Source organism: Notothenia rossii (genome assembly GCF_949606895.1).
Source record: "Notothenia rossii genome assembly, chromosome: 5".
Classification (NCBI taxonomy): Eukaryota; Metazoa; Chordata; class Actinopteri; order Perciformes; family Nototheniidae; genus Notothenia; species Notothenia rossii.
This window is the reverse complement of record NC_136903.1, coordinates 2,766,157-2,782,678: the sequence shown is the minus strand read 5'-3', so window position 1 is coordinate 2,782,678 and position 16,522 is coordinate 2,766,157. Positions and strand designations below refer to the sequence as shown.

Sequence of the window (16,522 nt, the reverse complement as noted above, 5' to 3'; positions counted from 1 at the left end):
TTACACAGTTGAGAGTTTGCCTAAAAATAAGCATAAACCAGCATGAATTCATTTTTCTAGCAGTATAGAATAGGTGAATATTAAATATGTATTTATTTATTCGAAGTTCAAATGTTCAAATGTTTAACACGTATACCCACAGACTCAACATTATGAATTAAGATTTTGAAAATTCAGATTTCTCATTTAAAAAAAAAATTCTCAATAATGGTTGAACTCTGAGAAAAAGTCAGAATTGTCCAAAAAAATCAAATTCTAAAAAAAGGGAATATTCTAAAAAAGAAATCTGAATGATGGCAAAAAGTAAGAATTCTCACAAAAAGTCTCAAATAAAATAGTTAAAATTCTCCAAAAAAAGTCGGGATTATGAAAAAAAATCTGAATCTCCCCATAATTCAGTAAAGTAAAAATTAAAAATAATAATCAGACAAGTCAGAATAAAATAAATAAATCAGAAAAGTCTGAATTTTCTTAAAAAATAAATGTAAAGTCAGAATTATCAAAAAGATATCTGAGTTGTCCTGCAGGGGGCGATGATGAGCCGTCTGCCGCACTACTGACTTAACTGCAGGCGAAGAAGACATTTGGATGTTTTGGAGGCAACAAAACAGACATGTCGGTCAGCTATCTCGTCTCCATGGATACAGTTTCAATACCTTCTCTTTCTCTATATATTATATTGTATTAACAGTTGTGATTGAATGGAGACCAAAGCGCCTTCTCTGCTGAATGCGGTCCCTCCTTACGGACATGTTATAACCAGCGAGAAATGGAGGAATTCGTCCCTTATTCAAAGCTTAAAGGGTAAATACATGAGTTTATTTACCGTGTATTACATTAAAACAGCCCAATTCCAACCGTGTTATCACGCTAACGTCTGGGTCGTTACACACGTGTACCAAACCCCGTTCAAAAATTCGCTGTTTTAATGTACATTTCAATAAAATGCAGACAAAAACAAGGTGTAGAAAATGATAATTCACATTCTATCTGTCAAATACTTCCACTCATCTATTCCGCTCACATATCCTCAATTTAAAACAAATGTAACCATAACAATAAATATAAATATAAATGTTACATGGGAATAAAGCGATGCTTGTTATTGGTGTTAATGCCGGATTCAATTATGTTCAATACGTCTAGTTAAAAGAAACTATGTTATAATTTATTGGTGATTAAAGTCATTTTGAATGTGTTTGGCCTCCTTAAAGTCATTGTTTGAATTAGATGTTTGTCATTATGCAAATTAAATATTTAATTATTTGTTTTAATATATATATTGGGAGGGATGAAACCCTCTTTAATTGTCACACATGCAGAGCACACAGCACACACAGTGACATTTGTTCTCTGCATTTAACCCATTTAACCCATACTAGGAGCACTGGGCAGCTATTGTACAGCGCCCGGGGAGCAATGGGAGTGGGGGGGTTGTCTGGAGGTGAACTGGGACCGCTCCAAGTAGCAGTCCACATTCCATGGCTGGTTTAAGTCTGTTCGGGGACTTGAACCGGCGACCCTACAGCTCCCAGTCCAAGCCCCTACTGACTGAGCCTTTAACTTTACTTGCCACTTGGCGGTGGTGGAAGAAGTACTCAGATATGTTACTTAAGTAAAAGTAGAAATCGTCCAGTAAAAGTCCTTCAATTAAATTTGCTCTGAAGTACAGGGGTACTAAAATATACTTGAAGTACTAAAAGTACCCATTATGTATGGCTCATCTTTGTATTAAAGGATTGTATTTTACTGTATTTATTGATGCATCATGTGTTCATCACTTTAATGTTGCATCTGGTAAAGATAGGGTTTATTTTTATTATTTTATTTACTGCTGGGTAATGTAAACTGTGTTCGTTATTCTCCCGTCCAGGAGAGAAGCTTTAAAAGGAGACTAAATGGAGTCTCTGTGAAAGTTCAATTGGGTACTTTAATTAAAAAAGGCGCGGGTTGGTCACAAGCATGATATTGTTCAGTCAGACAAACAGCTGTGATCCGCTCCTCGTTAGGGAAGAGAAGAGCCCCGATCCCTCGTCCGGTGCTGTTATATATCCTCTGCTGGCTCCTCCCCGCCAGCCGGCTCACCTCGTCTCTAATGTCCGTTGTTGCATTTAAACAGAGGATAGGTTCTTTTCATATTCAATATATGCTTAACACGCCGTTTCTCCTCATATTCTCTTTCATCACTTTTCATTTAACACATTCTAAACGCTGTAATCAATACTCTAAAAAATACTTCTCGGCTGGTCTGGTTTCCGGTCATTCCGGATGTTGTCACATGCTACTCGTCTGTAAACAATAATGTATTCAAATAAACTGTACCTTCATTTAATATTCAGCATGGCAGTATCTCGACATCTATAGTTGTAGTGTTAAATCAGTAGGCTTCGGTTTGCACCACTCTATATCATTTCGCTACTAAATTCACCTCTTTAGGAAATTGTAAATTTACCACATCCTCACTGCCAACCGGAGATGAAAGAGTTTCAGAATAAAAGCTTAACTTCTTGTGCACAAGAATTTTTGTTTTTTCAGTGTAAAACTGCAAAAAAATGACGGCATGTTTAAACTACATTTCCCCATTAAAACATTGATTTTAATTTCTAACAGTAACCTCTAACAATACACCATCATTATTTTGTGGAATTCAAATTGTATTTATAACCTAAATCTGCAAATTAACTTAAGTCTTAAATAAATGAAAAAAGTAAAAGTACAACAGTAAAAAACAACAACATTTGCCCAAAACATTTTGTGAAGTAAAAGTATAAAGTAGCATAATGTGGACATTTGAAGTACAAGCACCTTACATTTCTACTGAAAAGCAGTACTTGAGTAAATGTACTTTGTTACATTCCACCACTACCACTAACTAAAAGGTCATCTCAGTATTTGATGGACTGAAAACTGCATTTTCTACCATTGTGTATGAAAACTCACTCCTAATGGTTAAGATTGAGATAATTGTTCTGTGGCTGCAGCTCTAATACACAAGCTCTTCTTCTGCTGCAGGTGGAGGAGTGAAAATCCTGTTTGAGAATGAGCTCGGTGTCGCAGATTTCCACCTGCCCAACAAAAGCTGCATCCTGTACGTGTCAGAGTGCGACATCATAGCAGGAAACAGCTACAAGAGGAAACTGGTCCGCTACAGAAACGTGAGTTTAACGAGGACACAAAGCAGTGTTTTCTCTGTGTTGTTCTGCCTGACATGATGATGATGATGATGATGATGATGATGATGATGATGATGATGATGATGATGATGATGATGATGATGATGATGATGATGAAAGAAATGAATTAATATATTGTGCCTGAACTTTAAGGGCTGACTCTTGATCTTCAAACAAAAGAACACTACAGTGACATGTGTCCCTCCTGTTGTATAGACCAGCAGCAGTTTCCAGGAGCTGGTGCTGGTGGAGAAGACGCGGCTCAGTGAGCAGAACTTCTCCGCCGTGCAGAAGTTTGTTGTGTTGGACCTGGGTTTGACTCTGCTGCCGGTCAGCGGGCAGACCGAGGCCTCGCAGCTCATCAGTCAGATCGTGAGTTTTTCAATAGGATCCCAATTAGCACTAGCTATTCTACCTGGGGTCCACACACACTGACAGTCAAACACACATTTACACATGATAGCCACATTTTAATTCTAGCCGTGTCGACCCTGCATCTGGAAGTCTGTTTTAGTGTATATATTTTTTAAATGATCATGCTTGTCATATGTCTCTCTCCATAGAGGCTGAATCATCATGTTAATCACATAGCTATCATATGCCTCAAACAGTCCTGATGCTCTTCTAGGTAATCACACATCCTGTCATGTACACAGCTACAGTTGGGATACCTTTGTTAGCATGTTGCTCTCATGTTGGAAGAGGACATTCAGTGTTTTCCCAACAAGCTCCCATGTATTTGTTGATTTTCCTGTTGATTTTCCAACCGGCTCTGACCGTCTCCAGGTCCACGGGGAGGGTCGAGAGAACCCCTTCAGGAGGAGGAGTTCCTCTCGGCTGCTGGACCCACAGGTCCTGGTTCTGGTGCAGCGAGTCCCCGGGGTCGGCGGGGTCAAAGCTCTGGCGCTCCTGCAGGAGTTCTCCAGCGTCCACCAGCTCTGCAACGCCGCCCCCCACGAGCTGGAGCCCATCGTGGGTCAGGCTGCAGCTCAGCAAATCCACAGCTTCTTCCACAAAGCCACTGCTGCTGGAACCTGAGCTCTCTGAGTCTGGGGTTGGATTTTCTGGTGTTTTGCTTAGTAAGGACAAATTAAGCTCATTTTCAGGAGTATATAAGTATTTAGTGTCTTTCCTTTGACGTGTGTCGAGGCTTTCATGTTCAAAAAGGTCTTATTTCATGTTAACCCCCAATATAATTCAACATGAACCCTCCTTTATTGTAACATCACACAATAAATAATATGATACAACTGCTACCTTGCTGCTAATTTAGCTTCTTCCACAAACCCACTGCTGCTGGTAAGGACATGTAATTCATGTTCAGGTTCATATCAGTATGTAGTGTTTCTACTTTAAAGAGTCCTCTCCTGCTGATGTTCAGGTGTATATCAGTATGTAGTGTCTCTACTTTAAAGAGTCCTCTCCTGCTGATGTTCAGGTGTATATCAGTATGTAGCGTCTCTACTTTAAAGAGTCCTCTCCTGCTCATGTTCAGGTGTATATCAGTATGTAGTATCTCTACTTTAAAGAGTCCTCTCCTGCTGATGTTCAGGTGTATATCAGTAAGTAGTGTCTCTACTTTAAAGAGTCCTCTCCTGCTGATGTTCAGGTGTATATCAGTATGTAGTGTCTCTACTTTAAAGAGTCCTCTCCTGCTGATGTTCAGGTGTATGTCAGTATGTAGCGTCTCTACTTTAAAGAGTCCTCTCCTGCTGATGTTCAGGTGTATATCAGTATGTAGTGTCTCTACTTTAAAGAGTCCTCTCCTGCTGATGTTCAGGTGTATATCAGTATGTAGTGTCTCTACTTTAAAGAGTCCTCTCCTGCTGATGTTCAGGTGTATATCAGTATGTAGTGTCTCTACTTTAAAGAGTCCTCTCCTGCTCATGTTCAGGTGTATATCAGTATGTAGTGTCTCTACTTTAAAGAGTCCTCTCCTGCTGATGTTCAGGTGTATATCAGTATGTAGCGTCTCTACTTTAAAGAGTCCTCTCCTGCTCATGTTCAGGTGTATATCAGTATGTAGTATCTCTACTTTAAAGAGTCCTCTCCTGCTGATGTTCAGGTGTATATCAGTAAGTAGTGTCTCTACTTTAAAGAGTCCTCTCCTGCTGATGTTCAGGTGTATATCAGTATGTAGTGTCTCTACTTTAAAGAGTCCTCTCCTGCTGATGTTCAGGTGTATGTCAGTATGTAGCGTCTCTACTTTAAAGAGTCCTCTCCTGCTGATGTTCAGGTGTATATCAGTATGTAGTGTCTCTACTTTAAAGAGTCCTCTCCTGCTGATGTTCAGGTGTATATCAGTATGTAGTGTCTCTACTTTAAAGAGTCCTCTCCTGCTGATGTTCAGGTGTATATCAGTATGTAGTGTCTCTACTTTAAAGAGTCCTCTCCTGCTGATGTTCAGGTGTATATATGTATGTAGTATCTCTACTTTAAAGAGTCCTCTCCTGCTGATGTTCAGGTGTATATCAGTATGTAGTGTCTCTACTTTAAAGAGTCCTCTCCTGCTGATGTTCAGGTGTATATCAGTATGTAGTGTCTCTACTTTAAAGAGTCCTCTCCTGCTGATGTTCAGGTGTATATCAGTATGTAGTGTCTCTACTTTAAAGAGTCCTCTCCTGCTGATGTTCAGGAGTATATCAGTATGTATTGTCTCTACTTTAAAGAGTCCTCTCCTGCTGATGTTCAGATGTATATCAGTATGTAGTGTCTCTACTTTAAAGAGTCCTCTCCTGCTGATGTTCAGGTGTATATCAGTATGTAGTATCTCTACTTTAAAGAGTCCTCTCCTGCTGATGTTCAGGTGTATATCAGTATGTAGTGTCTCTAGTTTAAAGAGTCCTCTCCTGCTGATGTTCAGGTGTATATCAGTATGTAGTGTCTCTAGTTTAAAGAGTCCTCTCCTGCTGATGTTCAGGTATATATCAGTATGTAGTGTCTCTACTTTAAAGAGTCCTCTCTTGCTGATGTTCAGCTGTATATCAGTATGTAGTGTCTCTACTTTAAAGAGTCCTCTCCTGCTGATGTTCAGGTGTATATCAGTATGTAGTGTCTCTACTTTAAAGAGTCCTCTCCTGCTGATGTTCAGGTGTATATCAGTATGTAGTGTCTCTACTTTAAAGAGTCCTCTCCTGCTGATGTTCAGGTGTATATCAGTATGTAGTGTCTCTACATGTCTCCATGCTTTAATGTTCAAAAGCTCTTTATTTTTCTCATACTGCCTGTGCTGCAGCATCTGGTTTCACCCTCTGTCTGAAACCAGAGTGTAGCATTTGTTGGAGTGCATGTTAGGAAAAAAGTGCTTATGAAAAAGACGTGATATTTTTGACATTTACAAATAAAGATGAATGAACCTGTGTCTTTGGTATTGAGGCGAGTGCTGGGGAAATGTGGCATAGGTGGGAGCAATCAGACTTAGATTTCAATGTGCTCGTGTATTAATGTTATCATCTTCAGCATCAGTCTGTAGTTATTTATTGAGAGCATGTATTCATATGACCACAGTTTGTAATGAACTCCTCTAAAGGTCGTCCTCAGATGTCCCTCATGATGTAGCACAGTGTTCAAATCAGCTGTTCACACACCCCAAAACCTTATAGACAACATTATGGCACACTTCCTACTAGGGATGTCCCGATCACCTTTTTTTGCTCCCGATCCGATTCCGATCATTTGATTTAGCAATTTGCCGATACCGATTTTTCCCGATCCGATCTTTATGCAATGCATTAAGAGAAAAAAAAGAAGAAAAGCATTCAAGTTGTCCCTTAAGGTTATTTTTTTTAATTTAAATTGGATATTCTATCCAACATGGATATAGCTTCTTTCTTTCACAGCAGCATTGGATCAGTTCAGTTGTGCAGCATTGGATCAAAACAAAATAAAGCTTTCAGTACTCGTTAGCTTACTGCTACAATTAGACACTGCGCCCACTCTGTTGCCAGATTTGAGAGAGATAGGTCTATGAAAACCAGCTCCAAAGAAGCAACACATACATGATGTTGTTTCATTTGAAACCAAAACTAAGGCCTCAGGATGACTTTAAGACTTGAACATGGTCATTTTTGTTTTGTAACATTGAATACAAAATTAAAAAAATCCCGATCCCCGATTTTTTTCTCCCGATTCCGATCTTTTGAAAATCACGTGATCGGATTGGGACATCTGTACTTCCTACTACACTAACTCACCTGTGAAGAGGTATGTTCAGCTCATCTGAGAACAGCTCTTGGTGTTCTTCTTCATATTATTTGGTGCCGTTTTAATAAAATCAGCGTTTTTTTCCTCGTTTTTTTACACAACAAGCAAAAACATAACAAAAATCATCAGACATTAATTTGACTTTGTTTATTCCAAAGAAAAGAGATAATTATTATTTTTGAGACTTATTCATAAAATGGTCTTCAGTTGTGTGAGCCAATATGCAACATTTCCTATATAATCTATGATTACACAATACAAGTGATAGATTTAGCATCAAGACATGGAAAGTACAAAAGCTTCTCATTTTGAATGTGTTGCTCTCTAGATGATTTCAAAGGCAGGTTATAGAGTTTTTAGAATTCATCAGATCGTTTCAATATCTGTAGTCAAATTGGTTTGCTGTTTTAGTAGCAACGAAAACATTTAAAGAAAAAAATGCATTGATCACAATCTGATAATAAAGTATAAACAACGCCCATCCCATAAAACACATTTATTTCTAACATTAAATGATATTGAACCTGATTTCAAATCAAAGGGTTGTTCTACTCAGTATGATTGACAGGAGAGATGATCAGAGGGGCAGAGTTTTTACCACCATCGTTGTCACAAGGACCAAAGAATGGGTAGAGTTTCTCTTTGAAGCAGCAGCCAGTGAAGGAGTAGATCAGAGCTGCAGCATCAACATCATAAAAGGAGACCAGACCCTCCTCATAATCCACAAACACCCCCACCTTCTCAGGCTGAGACTTCAGAGAGAGACGGACTGGAGGACCAGCAAGAGCTGAGTACTCATTTCCATTCCTCAACCATATCGTCCAGTAACCTTTCTGAGGAGTCAGTGTGATGATTCTCTTCCTGTTGATCGACTCTCTGGCCACTCCTAAATCCCAGGCTGTCTTCCCTTTAACCTGAACCTCGCAATAAAATCTTCCTGAAGAGAAACTCTGCTTTGCTAAGACACAAGTACAAGTATCAAATCTCTCTGGATTGTCTGGGAGATTCTTCCTCACATCAACATGTTTAACTTGTTTTCCATCAACAGACAGGATGAGTCTGGGATATGCTGTATCAGGATCAAGAGTCACCTCCACCTCAGACTGCTGGACCCTCTTCAGCTCCACCTCAGAGAGCAGCTTCTTCATCAGTTTCCTGAGCGTCTCCTCCAGCTGAGTCACAGCTCTCATCACAGTCCCCTCATATGAAGGTGGACGGACCCTGACTTCTGTCCAGTTCTTGGTGGGTGGAGCAGCGTTCAGGGACGTGAAGCTTTGGAGGAGGTGGAGCTGGTCTTCAGAGCGTGAGAGCTGCTCCACCTCAGAGCTTCTCTTCTTCAGCTCAGAGACTTCCTGTTCCAGCTCTTTGATGAAGCCTTCAGCCTGTTCCTCTGCCTCTCTCTGCTTCTCTTTGATGGTGTCCATGAGCTCGGCCTGGCTTCTCTCAACAGACTCCTTCAGAGCGGTGAAGACCTGAACACCATCTGCTATCTCTCTGTCTGCTCCTTCCTTACTGAGCTCCACTGAGCGGTTCATCTCCTGAATCTTCAGTCGTCTCTTCTGAATCATCTGCTGAATTTCAGCCTCTGTCTTCCCCAGCTCAGCCTTCTTTCCTTCATATCCTTCTTTCAGAGGAACAACATCATGTGTCTTGTGCTCTGAATAGGTGCAGTGCAGGCAGACACACACCTGGTCGGTCTTACAGAACAGCTCCAGCAGTTTATCGTGCTTCACACACATCCTGCCTTCCAGGTTCTCCACAGGGTCGATCAGCTGATGTTTCTTCAGGCCTGCTCTTGTCAGGTGAGGCTCCAGGTGAGTCTCACAGTAGGACACCAGACACACCAGGCAGGACTTCAGGGCCTTCAGTCTGGTTCCAGTGCAGGCGTCACAGGGAACTTCTCCTGGTTTGACAACGTGTTGCTCTGAGCTGCTGCTGCTGGCTTTCTGTTGAGCTGACTGTCTGAACTGAGCAGCCATCTCAGAGATGAAAGTGTTGACCCGCAGCTCAGGCCTTCTGTTGAAAACTTCTTTACAGTTGAGACATTGACTCGGGACATTTCTATCCCAGTGTTCAGAGATGCAGGCTTTACAGAAGTTGTGTCCACATGGTGTGCTGACTGGATCAGTGAACACATCCAGACAGATGGAGCACAGAAACTGATCTTCGGTCAGTAGACAGCTGGCAGCAGACATGTCTAAACTCTGAGGACAAAACGTGAGAAGAAACACAACTTAATGACATATTGTTTATTTGCCATGTCTATTTGAGTCCTATTACGAACGTGAAAATGTTAACAAGCCCAACGTCTAATGTTAGAAATGTATAGTAAAGTTCCCCAGCACATAGAGACTGCAGGATGCTAACTTTTCGGGCAATTTGCACAATTAGCATAAGTTATGTTATTAGCATGAATCAGCTCTATCTACCAGGGGGTTAAAGATGGCTCAAACGGGCAGTTCAGATGTTGTAGACGTAGAACAAACAACCAAAAACATTGTTTTTCAAAAAAGTCACTTGTTAATATTATAAATCAAATCTGGAAAATCATAGCAGCATTTAGTTTAAACTCTAAAAAACACAATGTGCAAGCTCTATTCATTTTGGGGGATTTTGCCATTGTTGAACAGAGGAGTGAATCCTCCTTGCTGAGCATCACTGAAGTTAATAGTTTACAGTAAAGTTATCAGCTGTATAAAGGCCGAGAGCAGTTATTACAGAAACAGTGCGGCTGAGAAAGAAGGGTTCAAAGCTCAAGGCTGCTCACCACAGTGTGTCACAATTATATAAGAAGAAATGTGTAAATGTCATGCTTTTTATAAGTAATTCCAAAAACGTGTAACATAACACCAGATACCTTGCTTTGGACAGTCCAGAACAAATCTAATATTTAGATACTACTTTGTTTAATACAGTCATTTATAAAGATGTTTTCAAATACAGGAAATATGAAAATAAGTTTAAGCTAATGCTAGCTTTGGCTGTATTCTGTCTAATCTTCCTTACCCAGAGTTTACATTGTATTTTTGGATGTTGCTAATATCTCAACTGACACATTTCTATTGTATAATATTCTTTATCTGGTCAAATGGATGTAATACAGTCAGATTCTGATTTTAATCTAACTTTGACTAAATATTAAGTGATGTGTCTGTAGTGCACTCACCAGAGTTTGCAGAGATCCTGCTGAGTTGAAAAGAGCTACTGAGTCGAGTGTGTCTTCAGAGAAACAGAGACACTGCTGCTCTGCTGTTGCTCCGACAAACTTCAGCTTTCATTTCTGGGAAATTGAAACTCTTCTCTTCCCGTGTGGTCCCACGTCTCAGTGGCTGTTTGCCAAGAGGGAGTGGAGGAAGAACTGTTGAGACTTGTTATTTAACTTTGTGACGATGCTATTTACAACTGATCCAAAAGGCTTTTCAAACAGTGTATTGAGCACAAGTAGGAATATTTTATCAATGCATTCCTCCTTCCGCTTTATTTCACAACAGTTTTACAGGCTGTGTGTTATGATCCCTGTTTAAGAGCAGCTGGTGAAACACTTCCTCCTCCCTGAACAGACTGATAAGGGTTTTTATTGGAGGGAACTGACACGTGATTGTTGACTCACATTCAGGTCAGTCTTAGTTTATATTAGAACCAGATTCATTTGTATTCATCTCTAGTTTTGGGGGTTTTGGACTTAGATGTAAACGAACTACAGCTCTGTGTCAGATTAACTGATGTTGATTCTGTTCAGTTATATTTTTTTGATGTTCAACTTCCTCGAATTGTAGCTTTCAAGTACTTTGCTATAGAACTTGAACTGAACCACATCACCCATGTCTTTAACATAAAGTTATATTGTGAAGTCTGCCATGTTTTTAACCTTGCTAATAAAACCAAATTATTGTAAATTGTGTCAATGAATGACAAACCACGCTGATAAGTTAAATAGTAATGGTGTAATGTATTATAAGCTCTTTACAAAACTACAATTTCCCAAAGCCCAAAGAACCGAAAACAGAATTGATCATCAGATTCCACATCTCTTCCTCTGTTGAGATCCCTCGTGGCAGGAACACTGTTAGCAAACAGGTTGAGGTATACGGGTAACGACAGAGCCCGGTCTCCAGCTCATAGAATTGGATCTCGGGTTGTTGTGGAAATCCAGGGGGGGGGGGGGGGGGGGGCACTGAATCGACACCAGTAGCAAATGGCAGGACGTCCTCACAAGTGAAAGAAGTCTGGTGTTCTATAGATTAAACAAAACAATAATGGAAAAATACATTTGCATTTAACCATTGAACGTGCAAGAATTGTCACATGCACAAAGATTGGTACACCAGGATATGTTTTGTTCAAAACTGTTAAGTACGGAGCCCTGGAGGGTTCATAGAGACAAAATAAAATAAATGTAATCCGTGACTCTCGCAGTATCTGCGCGCAGAGAGTTGTGTTTTTTACAACACACACACCAGGGTTCCTGCAGGTTTCACCAACTCAAATGTAAGACTTTTTAAGACCACTTTGAACAGAATTTAAGACCTATTTCACGTCAAGAAAGTATGAAGGAAGATTGCTATGAAAGAAGAAGCATGTCCCATAATTACTTACAAAGTACATTTAATCATGTTCAACATAAGAACGATGTCTGAACATAACACATATAGCATAACAGAACAAAAAAGAACTCCCTAACCGTGAAAGTGTGTGTGTGTGTGTGTGTGTGTGTGTGTGTGTGTGTGTGTGTGTGTGTGTGTGTGTGTGTGTGTGTGTGTGTGTGTGTGTGTGTGTGTGTGTGTGTGTGTGTGTGTGTGTGTCTGTCATGAGCTATTTTCTGAGCTCTGCTCCCTTGACTACAATCTCTTTTTCGATGATCTCAAGCTCAGTCAACTTCTCCTTGAAGCCCCTCCTCAGAAGGTTTGACTTGGAGATGAGCATAGCCATCTTGCTGCCAGCCTTGCCCTCAGCCTCTTCTGTAAACCTGTCTGCATCTCTGGCCAGACCTTCAGACACCTCTAGGATGCTTTTCTTTCTCCGTTTGAGTTCCTCCAGGTGGTCCTCTTCAGCCTTTCTCTTCCAACTCCTTCTTCCTTCTCTCTTGATCGAGGTGGATACGGTACCTGGACCTGGCTGATGACACAGAATTCAGGAGCTGCCTGGTGAGTGGGACCTGCGTAACACCTCCGTGTAGAGTAGTCACACACAAGCCTCTGCGCAACAAAAGTGTCCTGCTGCATATTGTAGGTCTCCACTTCCTTGTTCACAGAAAAGCCCCTCTCCACAGAGGCTGACCATGGGGCAAGATGAGCAGCTTTTGGCAAAAAGCCCAGAGCTCAGGATAGGTGTTGCCGAGGAAATCACGCAAGAAGATGTCCAGCCTCTTTTGCATGGGCTGGAGAGAGAAACTCCTCACTTCTGCTCTCAAGGGACAGGAAGGCCTCAAACTGTTGAAGAATGACATCACCTATAACAAAGCTGATGAAAGAGAAAAGTGGAGAATAATATATTGATAAATCATTATATCAACAATCAGACCTATTCTGGTTACAATAGTGAACAAAACTGAAACTGCATCTGGTTACAATAGTGTACAATTTGTCAACTTATTCCAGAACTTTTCCTCCCAGCAGAAACTCCTCCTGTCAGCTGTTTGTCCTGCAGAAACCTCTGACCAAGACATTTGATCCGTCTCTTGCATCTGTCTGGGTCTCTGTACAGGACAGAGGGGTCCAGACATGCCATCGGCCTAACTGTTGGATATTTGGGAGGGCTCTTCTCCTGCACTTTTCTGACGATATTTGACAATCCCTGCATGCAGTCCCTCCTAAACTCAAGGACCGTGAGCTCTACACCTTTGGTGCTCTGGAGAGGGGGGTGATAATAAGCCAATAATAAGCTGTAAATAGTACATAGAACTAAATTACACTTGCTGCTTGCATCCTGACCAGTGGCGACTGGTCATTAGGGGCAAGTGGGGCACAGCCCCACCTAGTGTCAGCAGAAAGTATTACAAATAATGATTACAAAAAATATATATATATAAAATATATTTTAAGATCATGTTTAATCATCTGATTCGTCTGTACATTGCCGTTTTAGTCTGTGTTCTTCTAATTAGTGTCTACAGTGTGTGCCTATTGAGCTGTTTAGAGCCATGTGGGACAAAACCCGATCCTGCCCTCCCTCTCATTGGCTGTAACAGGGTATATGCAGGAATCCTGAAGTCAAATTTAATACCTTTTAAGACCTTTTTTAAGACCCTTTCCATACATTTTAAGACCTCATCGCAACTTTGAGTTCTAACCGGTTACATTGGCAACACACTTTACCTCACATTTACTATATTGATTGTAAGATAGCAAAACTAAACAGAGTGCAGACAGACTCCTCTCCACATGAACTTCAACCTCTCTGTGAAGGTCAGGTTTAATGCAGTATGCTCCTTTGTTGCTTCTGTACTCTGTGCTCTTTCATTCCAGTAAAACTCCTCAGAAACCATTAGAAACCAGTATTTGACCAATAAACAAAACAATTGACAAAACTTTGAACTATGAAATATGTTAAACTTCGGTGAGCTTCAGCGGGGTAATGCCATATTGGAGCTCCCTCACAAATACCCAGGGGTTAAATTGGGCTGGGGCTATCCGGGGCTAAGCCCTGGCACATAGGACGATGCTCTGACGTCATCACCCTCACACATTTGTCATATGTTTACAAAAAAGGATATATATGTTAAGACTTTTCTCGTTCTTAATAGAGACTATATTAGGGTCGATATGTGTTGACTTTACTTTAAAATAGCAGATCTCTGTGACCGGATATAGTTTGGCTTAGACCCCGGCCCCACGAGGACGCATACGGTAAAACGCATACGCAAGCGGAAAAAAGGCTTCCGTTCACACGCATTCGATTCATTAATGTGTCCGTTCACACTAGACCGCTGGAAATGCTGGAAATGATGTAGTACATATGTCAGGCCTGTAAGTGGCGCTGCTGCCGCCCGAAATACACCAAAAGCAGCGAAGAAGACCCCGGAGCATGGTTGCCATGGTTGCCCTTCTGTTTATTCTCTGCTGTGGACGGCGTGTTCTCCTGCTGTATATCTCTCAGGTAGTCCACCAGCAGATGAAAAACACCCACCTCTCCGCCTCTTCCAAGGAACGAGGGGACCATGGGGCAGAGTTTCCGTAAAAAAAATGTTCTGCCGGTCAACATGTCCGTTAAAGTTTAAATCTTCCGTACAAAATTAGAAAAGTGCCGGTCAGAGGTCTTCTTTGTTATTTATTGAGCTTTAAAACAAATTGATAACGACTCTGTTCTCTGTATAATAATATAATAATATTTAATAAACGGTGCCTGCCTCTTTTTCTCCCCCTCTTCTGACAGCCCAGCAGCAGCAGGAGACGTGGGGAGAGGGAGGCGGGCTATTTCATCGTTATCAGAAAATGATCATATAGGGCTTACACACGGAGCCGTTGGACCCCCAGAGCGTTGCGTATGCCGGTGTACCCACCTTGGGACCCCGTTACCGTAGTCGTTTAGTCCCCCCCACACACAGAGCGGAGCAAGGCAACGAAACTTAAAATAATAAGCAGCATTTTACGCGCTATGCATGGGGCCGCCTTGGGGGGTTTCCCGACATGTCGTTTCAGTAAATTAAAGGGTGTTTCATGTTGTCGTTGCTGTGGACCTTCTTAATACCTTGGAAAATGCCGTTTAATACTTTTTAATACTTTTTAATAGCCTTAATTTTCGCTAAATTGATTTATCAACTTTTAATACTTTTTAAGACCCCGAGGACACCCTGTACTATCTAACGCTACATTGGACACAAGGGGACGAAGGAAATAAGTGCACATGTTAGGGGACACATGCTGGAGGTCTTTAGTCCGTCCTTTGGGGGTCTTGGAGCGGCCAAACAGAGGTGTATTTACTGGTCTTTGTCCTGGATTTAAAAAAAAGCTTACAGCACCGGGTATTCCCAGACAGTCTCCCATCCAAGTATCGACCCGGCCCGGCCCTGCTTAGCTTCCGAGATTGGACGTGATTCTTTTTAATATCTTAATCTTAATAATCTACATTTTTATAACATAGTTCATATAAAAGAGCCCTCAAAGAGAGAGACTCCATGGCCTTACATTCAAGCCAAAACAAAACAGATCAAACAAAAAGAAGAAAATAAATGGATTCACATCCCAGTAATCCTAACTCCTAACAGTATAGGGAAAACATTACAAAACATCACACAATCATCAACATATTTCAAAATTAAATCTTAGCTTTCCAACATTAATTTCAATCAATGAGCAACCTTCCACATGATCCTCCACAAAAACCTCCTTTTCCATACATGTACAGGAACAACAGTCCAATGTCTCTATCGTCCTTTTCATTTTGTCCCATACTTCTTCCATCCTCCCTTCATAATGTGCAATATTTCTCCTTAATGTAACCGCATGACTTAAACAAAAATTCAGGAGACCAACATTGCACTCACTCATTTTCCCATTCATACCAAACACTTTATCAACCTTTCATTCCAACATCCACCGATCATTTCTTTTATTTTGACAGAAACACCCTTAATTTACTGCATTCAACAAATTCATGCATACAACTCTCCACTCCCACCCTACATCACATTTTTTCTTCACCTCACTATCAAACATACTTATCACTAAATTACTATTATTCCCTCCTTTCTACTGTCTAATATATTCTCTGCTGTCCCTAACCCCATTAATCAATCCCTCCCTCTACCCTCACCCACCATCACCTGTGCCCTCATAAAACCCGGAACATACTCATAAACTAAATCCCTCACGACTCTGAACCCCGCCCTCCACATTGGCAAATTGAAGATAACCTTTTGCTCCTTCACAATCCTTTGGTTCAGGAAGATGGGTAGCTTCGAGGGATGTCCCGATCACCTTTTTTTGCTCCCAATCCGATTCCGATCATTTGATTTTGACAATTTCCCGATACCGATTTTTCCCGATCCGATCTTTATGCAATGCATTAAGAGAAAAAAAAGCATTCAAGTTGTCCCTTAAGGTTATTTTTTAATTTAAATTGGATATTCTATCCAACGTGGATATAGCTTCTTTCTTTCACAGCAGCATTGGATCAATTCAGTTGTGCAGCATTGGATCAAAACAAAA

General features: G+C 40.9%; 3 protein-coding genes across 4 annotated transcripts in view; 2 read left to right on the top strand and 1 right to left on the bottom strand.

Annotated features, from left to right (window-relative positions):
- The window catches only part of LOC307040153 (uncharacterized protein), a 161,292-nt gene that overhangs the window by 112,282 nt on the left and 32,488 nt on the right, over positions 1–16,522 (top strand). The window lies entirely within an intron of this gene.
- Positions 581–4,550, top strand: LOC307040148 (Fanconi anemia core complex-associated protein 24-like). Its single transcript, XM_079682738.1, has 4 exons — positions 581–804; positions 3,013–3,155; positions 3,390–3,545; positions 3,960–4,550. Exons 1-4 carry the CDS (start codon positions 702–704, stop codon positions 4,209–4,211), a joined length of 654 nt encoding a protein of 217 aa, XP_079538864.1. The 5' UTR covers positions 581–701; the 3' UTR covers positions 4,212–4,550.
- On the bottom strand, positions 7,509–11,241 carry LOC307040129 (E3 ubiquitin-protein ligase TRIM21-like). Its single transcript, XM_079682709.1, has 2 exons — positions 10,543–11,241; positions 7,509–9,580 (listed from the first exon to the last, which is right to left on the bottom strand). The coding sequence occupies exon 2, from the start codon at positions 9,569–9,571 to the stop codon at positions 7,925–7,927; it is 1,647 nt and encodes a 548-aa protein (XP_079538835.1). The 5' UTR covers positions 9,572–9,580; positions 10,543–11,241; the 3' UTR covers positions 7,509–7,924.